At 34.1% G+C, this 12,257-nt stretch overlaps 1 protein-coding gene across 1 annotated transcript; it reads left to right on the top strand.

The window, feature by feature from the left end:
* Positions 1-1,655: 1,655 nt before the first annotated feature.
* LOC114268103 (NAC domain-containing protein 40) lies at positions 1,656-10,641 on the top strand. Its single transcript, XM_028209218.2, has 4 exons — positions 1,656-2,315; positions 6,861-7,114; positions 9,471-9,740; positions 9,987-10,641. Exons 1-4 carry the CDS (start codon positions 2,096-2,098, stop codon positions 10,452-10,454), a joined length of 1,212 nt encoding a protein of 403 aa, XP_028065019.2. The 5' UTR covers positions 1,656-2,095; the 3' UTR covers positions 10,455-10,641.
* The last annotated feature ends 1,616 nt before the right edge of the window (positions 10,642-12,257 follow it).

Raw genomic sequence — 12,257 nt, forward strand, 5'->3', positions numbered from 1 at the left:
TTTTACTTCTAGCCGAGCCGTGCTAAATCTGACCAAAGAGTGGCCTTTTTCTGAGCTACGTCTAACTCGACCTTCTCCATTAAAGTCGCCTCAGTTCGCTTACTGATCGTGCACAAATATCTAAGTCCATGTCCAAACAACCATCTCTGACCAACCCAACATAGGTTCAACCCAAAACTGAGCTACACGAGCTCTTATCTTGGCTCATTGCGTGGCCCAACTTCCAAAGGTAATCTTACCTAGCTCGGCCCAATTAGTTTACACAAATTATCCTCTCAAATTTAAAAATTATTTTTCTATTATATATATATATATAATAAAATTTATTTTGACTAATTTTGTATTTGATCAGTTGCTTTAGAATGTTAGAAATCTAATATAAAGAAACAGAATCAACAATTAAATAATTGTTAACTAACACAATAACTAATATAATGAATGCCAAAAGTGCACAAATTATAAGACTATAATATGCAAGATTGTAAAATAGAATAAAAAAATCCTAAAGCATGTAAATATAAAGTATAACTGAGAAAATAAATTTAACAATAAATCTGTCCTCTAAGAAACCAGTAATGCTCACAGCTTTCCTCGTCTGATGCTCACGTACACCAGAGGGATAAGAACCACGTCTCGAACCAGAATTGCCCACAAACAGAAATTAACAGAGAAATGAGCTTTTGAATGAGAACACAATTTTTTTTGGGGAATCTGAGAATATTTTTTCCCTCTATCAAGCTGTGGAAAACTGTTAGGTATAAATAGGAGTGAAGGTCTTGACTCTCCAACACTCAAATTGAATAATAATTATAATAAGATTTAATGAAAATGAATAAGGTTTTATTTGGTCTAAAAGTTTCAAACATTTATTGCTTTTAAAGATAATAATAGAATTTGTAAAAGAGTTTTATATGAATAAGGTTTTATATGACAAAGTTTGTAATGGTAAGAAATTGAATTGGTTTTGAATTTAAAATTGAATTGGTTTTTTTAACCCAGGGGTGGGTGGCATTGTGGTTAAGGCTTGGGGTTTAAGCCTCAAGGTCACAGGTTCAATTCCCCTCTCTCCTGGGCCAATATCCTAGGTGAAGCACAGTTGATTAGGAAGTTGAACCTCAAGTTGTCTAATCCACACTTGGTGTGGGTTCAATGCTCCTTCGCTGTGCGAGTCCTGACTTAAACAGAGATTGTCTTGGGAGGTCGGGACAAGTTCCCAGATTATAGTCTTCTCCTTCGGAACGGCTAACAGGACACTCTGGTGATCTCTACAAGGGACGCTGCCTTGGACTTGCACAACTAAGTTTGTTTTGGGAGGTCAGGGCAAGCTCCTAAATTATAGTCTCCTCGCTCGGAACGACTAACAGGATATCCTGGTGATCTCTGTAAGGGGCGCTGCCTTGGACATGCGCAGCTAATAGGACATCCTAGTGATCTCTATAAAGGGCGCTGCCTTGGACCTGCGAGAGGATAAGAAGAATTTTTCTATAACAAAAAAAAAAAAAAAAAATTTAATAGTGTGTTTCTTCTAATTTTTGGATTCAATATTCACTAGTTTCAATAAATTTTTTGAGGCAATGTTCATACAAGCGGTTGTCTAATTTTAAATTGAATCTTCGGAAATAAGTTATGAAATTAATCTTTCAAAATTAGTTAACATACGCATGATTAAAAAAACAAAAATAAATGCAAGAATGGTATAGTTGTTAGTAGAAGCCAAAGGCACGTGCGAGCTTGTCCACGTTCTACACTAACAGCCGTACTCTGCATTCCAATCCCACGCGGGCCTACTTTACGAGACAAACCCTCCACCCACGCAAAACCCACCAGAGAGAGAGAGACAGAGACTCAAAAGCGTCAAAGCCGAGTCAACAAGAGACACACAAACACACACCTTTCCGCCATAGCCAAAGCAAAGCAACCGAAAGCAGAGCTAGCAAGCAAGCAAGTTAACCCCCGCACAAAGAGAATGAAATCAATCACCTTCGACTCATTCACTTCTCGAATTTCTTACATTCACAATACATATACATATATGCATATCTAGAGAAAGAGACAGAAAGAGAGGGATTGTGGGGGGTCTGAGTTTGAGGAGATAATGGAGGGAGAGACGCCTCCTCTTCTTCCTCCTCCTCCTCCTCCTCCGCCTGCTACTATGTCAATCGCGGATTCGTCCATGTTTCCAGGGTTTAGGTTCACCCCTACAGACGAAGAGTTGATATCTTATTACCTGAAAAAGAAGATCCAAGGCTCTGACAAGTGCGTTGATGTCATTCCTGAGGTTGAGATTTGCAAATTCGAGCCTTGGGACTTGCCAGGTTTCACACTTGAATTCATTTTCTGTGTATTTGCTGCATGTGTCATCGATTCAATTGAGTTGTGTTTTTCGCGTTTTGTATGACTATTATGTGATCGATTGATGATATACGTGACTGTGATTCTGATCTATAGAGTTTTTGAATGATGCTGTATGAGCTTCAATTTAATCTCTAATCTTTTTTTATTTATTTTTAATCTAAACCATCAGAATGTTAACAAAAAAGGGGCGAAAATTGTTATTTTGTATGTTTAAAATACCATTTTTCGTTGATTTTAATAACTAAAATACAATTTTTTTTTTTTTTTTTTTTTTTTTTGTGGGTTAGTTATAGCGAGTCAAATGGTTTAGACTGAAAACAAATCTCAATGGGTATGGTTTAAACTGACAAAATTAAAAATTCAAGTTTGTTTTGTTATAAGAAACAAACGCTTTTTGTAATTTTCCTTAGAAAGTATATATAATTTAGGCTGTTTTATTCGGGTACCTTATTCTCTGTTTCTTTTTTCTCCGTACTTTTGAGTTCTTACAGTATATTCTTGCATTTTTTCAAAAGAGCACAAGAAAGTAGTATTTACGGGGAATTATTTTCTTTTGATTAAAATGAGTTGAATGGAAATGATATAATTTCTTATTGTTTTCTCGTCCCTTTAATTTTTCTTTTTCATTTTGTCTTTTGTGGAAACGAATAATATTTTGTTTAAAAGAATCAGAACCAAGGTATAAACTACTTGCTTGATGGTTCTCCCATAATCCCATTGATCCCCTTAGCATCTCTTTCTTGCACTCATACTCTAATCCCATCTGCTTATCTAAGGCGGGGAAGTGTGTAGAAGAGGATTTCGTAGATTAACACAAACACCATCTAATATTTGTTTTGTCTGAGATTGCCCAGAATATTAAACACCTGTAAGAAAGTGCAAATGGTGAAGGAAGATTAACTTGATTCACAAACATAATCTAATATTCTGTTTAGGCTAGGTTTGGCATTCCCTAAAAAAGTCATAAAGCCAAAAAATCATTATCCTATTCAAGTCACATTATCTTATTTAAGTCACATTACTTCTCTACCACATCACCTCAAACCCAATCCATATTTCATAAAAAGTCAAAAAGGGCACTTATTAAGAACCTCCCAAACAACCCCAGCCTAAAGAATGCCCAAAATATTAAACACACAAACTGAGTAACACACTTGTTAATCAATAATATTAGAAACTTGATAATTCTAGACTATTCTATACTAAATCACAAGATTCTTAATCAAACACTAATTCCAAAATAATAAAAGGATTTTGTTAACGATTTTTCTGAGGGCACACTTCACTTGTTAAAAATTTGAAATGGTTGTACATTTTTTTTAATAGAAGTGTGTGCTGTAAAGAATGTGCAATTCCAAAAATCTTGACTATATCACCCTCCCTTCTCTTGGAAAAACTCGTTTTGGAGTTTTCATTGCCCAAAATATTTTGTCATGCCTACACTTGTTTGCATATATATATATATATTTTTGCATTTAACGCTAATTTTCTCAAATCTAAATTTCAAAACTTAAAGGAACAATTTCCCTCAATAAATTTGACCCATCTTCATCAACGCACAAAGCTAAGGGTTGAAACTTTGCTTTGTCTAGTCTTAAAGTACTCACTCTTTAGATGCGCTACAGTGAAAACTATTTAGGTTGTAGTTGGATTGAACAACTACCAAAGCTGGCACCTCAACTAAGCCATATGAGGTACTGATATCCTCAAACTCACAAACCGAGTTGGAAACCACCGGCCAGAACTTTACTTCAGATGTGGGCAACAGGTGTCTTACCAAAGGTAGTAACTAGAAAGCCTTTGTAATTTCAATAATAGATGGGTCCTCATAAAATATTGGTAGTTTACTCCAATCCACAATTGGATATGGAGTAGCAGTTGCTGTGAATGGCCAATTAACCATATCCTCTTCCTCAAGTGGGTTTGAGTTCAGTGGTTGGTTATGAGGTTGATTTGCATCGGTAAAGATGGCTTCCTAATGTGCCAACACACCAACCCTATGAAGCACGGACACCTCTCCGAGGGCTCCGTACCAGTGTCAGACACGTGTCGGACACGGACACGCGTCGGACACGCAGTGGACACGTGTCCGACACGCATGAGAGAGTGTCCCAATTTTTTTTTAATTTTTTTACATCCGGACACGTTTTGGACACGTTATAGACACGTTTGGGACACGCGCGGGGGCAATTTCACAGTTTAATGAAAAATTTTGGGGTCAATTTGAAAATAACCAAAAGCAGATGAAATTTGCCCTAATCTGTTTAGCCCTAATCTCTTGGAATCGACTATGGAATAGAAGATAAACAGCTGAGAAAGAGAGAAAGAAAGAAGACCTGACTTCGTTGTACGTCGTCTCTCGTCGATCGTTGCTCCACGTCGGTCGTCTGTCGTCTCTCGTCTGTCGTCGGCCGTCTGTCGTCAGTCGGCGATCTTCGATCTTCAGTCGATTTGCTGGTACGACTCTTCGATCTTCTTCGATCGCTCCCTCTCTCTTCGATAGCCCTCTCTCTCTCTGTCTCAGCCTCTTCTTTCTTTTATTTCTCTCTCTTCGATAGCTCTCTCTCCCTCTCTGTCTCAGCCTCTTCTCTTTCTTTCTTCGTTTATTTCATTTTTTTTTTCCTTTTCCTTTTATTTTGATTTTGATTTTGATTTTGATTTTTTTTTTCTTTTATTTTTTTTCTTTTATTAATTTAATTTTTTCTTTTCTTTTTCTTTAATTCTGATTCTGATTTTGTTTTTTTTTTCTTTTATTTTTTTTATATTCTGATTTTATTTTTTCTTTTCTATTATTTGAGGATATAATTTTAATAATGTATGTTTATTAATTTTATTATAGGGACCAATAATAATTTTAATAATGTATGTTTATTAATAATGTATGTTTATTAATTTTAATAATTTTATTAATTTTATTAATTTTGATGGAATGCTATTTTATATTAATTGTGAACGATATATATGATGTTAAATCAATTAAATGTTTATTTTTTATAATTTTAATAGTGTTATTTTGTATATTTTATTACCTTTATTTGATTTTTTTTAATAATTTTATGACATATAATAAATAAAATTAATTATATATATTGAACGTGTCCCCGGCGTGTCGTGTCCCCTATTTTTTGAAAATTTGCGTTTTTGCGTGTCCGTGTCGTGTCCGTGTCGTGTCGCGTGTCCGTGTCCGTGCTTCTTAGCACCAACCGCATCCCTAAGCTGCTGTAATTGTTCCTTCCATCCTGTATCCTGTGCATCTTTTTTTCATTCATACATGTCTTCAATATAGGCATTCTGGCTACCACAAACTGCTTGTCACGCCATGATTAGGACTCGAGTGGAAGCTTTGATACCAACTAATGCACGAAATCACGTACAAGTGGTAATCTTGCAACAAGATTAACATAAAGGCACTCTAATGTTCTGTTAGTCTAAGAATGCTCAAAATATTATACATACAAATGAAGAGAAACTCTCCATGGCCATAAGCTTTGCATCCTTATTTCTAATAATAGAAATCCTAATTCTAAAATTCCTTTGAGTACTAAAGAGGACATAAACTAATCCTAATTTCTTGTAGAACTAGTAATCAATAAAAAAAGAAGCCTAATAATTGTAGGATATTTATACTAAATCACAAGATCCCTAATCAAATACTAGATGCAAAATAATAAAAATAAATAATTCAAAAAATCTCGTGTGCATCAGTATCATGCAGATGGTCTTATGTAATACTTGTTGTATGTTATTTGGTAGCTAAATTGATTCGGCTTTGTTTCTGCGCATTTTAACTTTATACCTTGGTGGTTAGACAGTCTGTGAGAACTAGGATGAAGGATTTTATAATATCAATCATATAGCTTAAAACGAAATTGGTTAAATCAAAACTGAGACCACAGGAAAGACAAAAATGAAAAGTGGATACAAAAAGGGGATTTTGTCTCTAATCTGAGTCGAGTTGGAAAAGTTGATTATATATGGGTCCTTATCATGCAACCTTAAATGTGATAATGTAAGCAACCCTATTGTTAGGATAGCTTTAGCTAAGTTGAGTTTGGTTATTTCACCTATGTATCTAGCTATTGTCTATAGTTTCATTTTTTTCTTATGTTAGTTTGAAGGGCATCCCCTACTCTGGTTTGGTTTCAGTGAGTAATGTGAAGCAGTACACTTGAGAACTAATATTAATGAGACGTATACTAATATGCACTTTTACAACTTATATTAATGGGAATTATTTATGATGACATTGACTCAGAATTTTCATTATATCTATAGGTGTCCCATGTGGTATGGTTTCTATAGGACAAAATGATATGTTTATAGAAGTAATTATGCATTGGCTTCTGGATATTATGCCTTACTTTCACTGTTTCATGGGTATTAAGTGCCATTGTTTGTATTTATTTTGTGGTTCACATGCTTTAATACATTATTTTGTGTTTGAAGAATACATAGTCCGATTTATTGAGCACTGAGGATGGTTAGTGATTTTTATATATTGCCAGCTAAATCAGTCATTCCTTCAGAGAATGAGTGGTTCTTCTTTTCTTCTCGTGGAAGGAAGTACCCAAATGGCTCACAAAGTAAGAGAGCAACTGAATCTGGCTATTGGAAAGCCACTGGGAAAGAACGAAATGTGAAGTCAGGATCTAATCTGATTGGCACAAAAAGGACACTGGTGTTCCACATAGGTCGTGCACCAAAAGGGGAGAGGACAGAATGGATAATGCATGAGTATTGTATGAATGGAAATCCTCAGGTGATGGTGTTAATACTTTTTGACAATATTTTATATTCTCATAGATGTATCTGACTTGAATTATGTAATGCGGCTTTCTTTTGGAAAGCTTGTCTAGTGAATATCAGCTGTTATAATTTATAAATACAAACTCACTCTTGTGCCATGTCACTTGAAAGTATCCTTTATCTAGTAGTCTATGAAGCACTAGTGCTGGTATGGGTAGGTTACTGGTACACTGATACAGCAAGACCTAAAAAAAATAAGACTTGGGTACGACTGGGGTACGTCAACAAATTTTTTATTTTTTATAATTTATAGTTTATTTGACCTACAAATCACGGTTCAATATAAAAACTAAAAGGAGAAATTACAAAGCCAAAGAGAAATTATAGTTCAACAATATCAATACCAAAGTAAAGTCCATAAGCTATTTTAATGCCATTAAATAGGATGATTGGTTGAATGATTGAGACATCATGTTCATGTCATTGTGGTTACTTTTTATATATTTTTTGATAATTGTTATTGAAGTTTCCTATAGGTGGCAGCAGATGCATTTTTGGGCTATGCATATATTGTTCGTATGTCAGAAACACAAATTGCTTCCCTCTTTTTTAATTTTTATTATTTTTATGGCATTATAGTTCAAGAGTGCCCTTATTAGTACTTTTTCAATGTGGATTTTATTTGCAAACTATTGCTACTTGGGCTAATATCGGAACAGGATGAAGTATACATTTTTTGTTGCAAACTTCGTTATTAGTCATCATATAACATTTCTGGATGTTAGAAGGCGACCATACTTTGTTGCAACACTCCACATTTTCAACTAGAACATTGGAGACTTCCTTATCTTTGGAGTTCCACACGCCTCACAAATTTTTGATGAAGAATTGTTTTGGATTTTTTTTACTAACTGCTTCTCAGTAATGATTAAAATATTCAGGCCCAAACTATGAAGAATCCATATAATTTTTTTTTGTGTATCTCATCTTTCTCATAAATAAAGTTCTTTTTTTTTTTAAATAAAAAAAAAGAGTGAAGAAATTTCATAAAGGGATCAGGACAAAATATGCTTCCTAACCAGTGGAACTACTGCTTGATCTTTTTAGCAAGCAACTTTTGTGTAATGATGATTTACAATGTTACTTGGAAAAAATGGTTTATGCACTTTTCATTTAATTAGTTAATTAATTATTTTTTTAAACATTGAAACCATGAGTTCGTTTTTATATTGAAAACATTAGCTTTACATACTGAAACTAGATTTGAGGCAGCATCTTGTAATTTTTTATATTTTGGGTGTCCAGTGTTGAATGTTGATAGCTATTTAAAGCATCAGTAAGTGGTAATTACTCTCTAATATTTTCTACACTGGTATATTTAACAATCTGCAGTTACACATTTCATGCAATTTAGAAGATATTTATCCAGGTTGACTTTGAGCTTCACTTTGAGATTATGATACAAACAAGAAAGATATATCTTGGGATGCCCATTGGTTTTCACTTGGGTCAAATATAACTCAGTGTTTTACATCGATGTATCTTACTCTCTCAACTAGGTCATCATAACAAATTTGCTGGTTTTGACAACTTGATTTACCTTGGTTTGTGTTTTGATGTAATGAACATACAATACTGTTTAGGCACGAGAAGATGATTGCATAAAGAATCATGATTTGGGCATATATTGATTGATGTATAAGATGTCCATAGATCAAGATGCCACGTAATGGAGATACACATAGAAAGACATGCTTCGCATAGGGGAGTTGGTGACTACTGTTCTCTATTTCCATTTTGCATTTGTTCAATATTTAAGTACAATAAATCTTTATTTATGTGATCGAAATTTCATGGTGTACTTATTCTTCTTGACCTCATTCCTGTAGGATCTATTTATGGAAACTCTATTTAACATGTGACTCTTCTTCCTGCCAATGTTTGCTGTAATCTTGATGTGTGTTAAAGAAAATTTATTGAAATAGAGGAGATGGGCAATTCTGTACTAAAGGCACAAAATGAAAGTGGTATACCACCCAAAATGATATAATAGTGATCAGCTTTCAAACCATCTGGATTTAATGATTGTGACTTTGCGATGTTTTTTGTTAAATCGACTCTTTATGAAAGGATGACATGATAGAAGGACACTTCCTTGATCTATGTTACTATCTTAATTTCCCAAACTGCTTTTGCCATCAAAACTTGACTTTCCTTTACTTATTAATGCCTTGCAAAATTTTCCTTTCGAGTATAATGTGCTGGCAATGTTTCCCTTTCAACATGTCTTCGATTGCTCAAAATATGTAATGTTCTTTCTGGAGAAATCTATCATTTATTTGACAAAATATGTCATTCTGTCTCTGTAGGATGCTATGGTTGTTTGCCGCCTTCGGAAGAATAGTGAGTTTCGGTTAAATGATAATCCAAGACAAGGTTCTTCGAGTCGAAGGCATTTATCAACTGAGAATAATAATAATAATAATTTTAGTTTATCTGAAATTGGTGCTGAACTATCAGGCATATTTGAAGGAGCCAGCAGTCATAACTCTCATTCAGTTGAGCAGCAAATTGATTATGGATCTGAATCTGATCAGATACTCCCCAATGAGTGTACTCAGCCTGGTTCTAGCCACCAGGTTGGTTTGTTTTTCCCTCCTATGTCTTTACTGCAGTTCATTTTAGACATAAAGCTTTAGATTGGTTGGTTTGTTTTTCCCGCCTTTTATTATCTTACATTCATTAATTTTAGAAAGCTTTATATTGGCTATTACAATTCGAAGCATTTCTTTCTTGGAATTTATCATTATGTGGTTAAATGGACCCACCTTAATTTCCCAAATCTATGATCTTTGTTTTTCAGTAGATTTGTTCCTAAATTGCAGGATTGTGACGATGACGAGTGGTATGCTGAGATAATAAAAGATGATATTGTCGACCTTGACAAATCTTTACTGTCTCCAACTCCTGATGATCTCTTGCCAACGGTTCCTGAGAATTCCAAGGATGAGAGATCTCAACAGGAAGTACAAGCAAACCTGTCACATGTCCTTCCTTTCCAGGGCACAGCATACCGAAGAATTAAACTGGATAGGCGAATTATACTGAGTAGGCGAAAACAAGAGAAATCCCAAGCTGAGCCACGGGAGGTTGAAATTAGCAATGACCGCTCTATTAAGGAATCCTGGTTGCCAAAATGTTTGCTGAGCTTATTATCAGACAAGAGGGTCAATTGTTGTTCGGTATCAATATTCTTGGTTATCCTGACTTTGCTACTTTTGTGTCTGTCTATGTTGGGTGTACCTTGCCAAGTCAAAAGGTTTACATATGCATCCTTGTCATGGCGAAAGTGAATGTTGTTAATATTTGGGTGGTGTGTGTGTGTTTTCTTAGCAGTGTATATAAAGAAGTTTTAATGTAAAAGGTATAATTTGTGAAGTTGCATAGAAGTGTTGGGTTGGCCCCTCATATTGTAAAATGATCATTGCTAGCCTGAAATGGGAAAAATTATGTGGTCCCTTGGAGATTAGTATGTTATAATTCTCCTTGCTTCTTCGTCGTTTTGTTTTGGTTTATTAGGGCTAAGTATGGGACTTGTGAGTAGATTTTGTTGATGATTGGTTTATTAGGGCTAAATATGGGACTTGAGTAGATTTGTTGATGTGGAAATAGTCATATACATAGAGAGGTGAGAAGGGCGGGACAACTGGTATCATGAGCCCAGTGATAACAATAAGGGCTATGCTTCTCTCTTGAGTGAGCAGTGGAGCTCACCAAAGATCTTGTTCTCATAATTCAAATTGTTTATTTTTTAGAATTTATTGAGTAGAATATTTATGTAAAAAATTAAAATAATCAGATATTGATAGTTATATGTTTAAGTCAAATATGTATTATAAAAATAAATAGTTATTTTTGAAATTTTATTTGTCGTTTATTTTTTTAAAAAAATATGATTTAAACATAATTATTGATGTTCAATCATATTAATTTGTTGTATGAATATTTTACTCAATGAGTCTAAAAAAATGAATAGTTTGGATCACCGAAATTGATTTCAAAATGAACATATAAAATTTAAACGCTCTTTCAAGTTGATATGACAATTTGATAGAAGTTAAACTCTACCGCAATAATTTGGAATCTTATTAACTATTAAAAATAAATAAATTAAAATACAACATTGAGACCATAGGTGGAAATTACTTGCGGTTGAATTAAGTTTATTTATTTATCAATGAATTTACGGATTCTTTTGTAGGTGTCAGTGTCATTATATATTTAATCAATATTTATCTTAAAAATTTGGTTAAACTAAAACTTGAACTTATTTTTTAAACAAATTGGATTTAAGAATACTCATTGAGAGATGGTATAACTCAAGATGTTCAATGTAAACCCTAATTCGTTGGCATGTAAAATTGAGACATGAGGATTTAAAATTTGTGAAAACATGACAAATTGTGTTCGATTCACTGAAAACTAGTTAAGAGTTTTGAGATAGTAAAAGCAGATACAATCACAAAGAATGAATAATTATATATTAAATATAATATTTTATTACTTAGATTCAGTCTAAAATTATAACACAATACAGAGCCTCTTATATAGACAACGAGGAACAATTTTTTTTTTGATTGGCAAAAGAAAGTTTTATTGATACATCAAGCTGTGAAAACATTAAGAGAAGATACAAACAACAAAACAAGGGGTGCAAAGAGAGGAATCATCAAAGCTTTGAGTTGAATCCCCACTGGGTTGGCACCCAACAAAAAGCAAAATCATCTGCAGCACAAAGCAAGAAGTTCAAGGGGTAGAAGGCAAGGTATCTATAGTGGCCCAGGTTAAGACCCGATCCTCTTACACTCTTTGGTTATGAATTTTGTATCTATTGGTATTGTTAGCATCTATTTTAGTCAATGTGTGATTTGAGTTGAGTTTGGGGTTTGTTTGAGTTGTTTTGAACAGGTGGGATTTTGAGTTTTTTTGGTGAGGTTTTGGTTGTTTGAACTTAGGTTTGCTCAAGCAATGCTTTGATTGCTCGAGCGGTCTTTTGTTTCTCTCAGATTCTGAGTTTGCAGTCTGAACTTCTAGGAGCAGGTCTTTCTGCACTCAAGCAGTAGTTTGGTTGCTTGAGTGGTTTGTTTGCAGTCTGA

The sequence above is a fragment of the Camellia sinensis genome, chromosome 14, assembly GCF_055761805.1.
Source record: "Camellia sinensis isolate YWXY chromosome 14, ASM5576180v1, whole genome shotgun sequence".
NCBI lineage: Eukaryota > Viridiplantae > Streptophyta > Magnoliopsida > Ericales > Theaceae > Camellia > Camellia sinensis.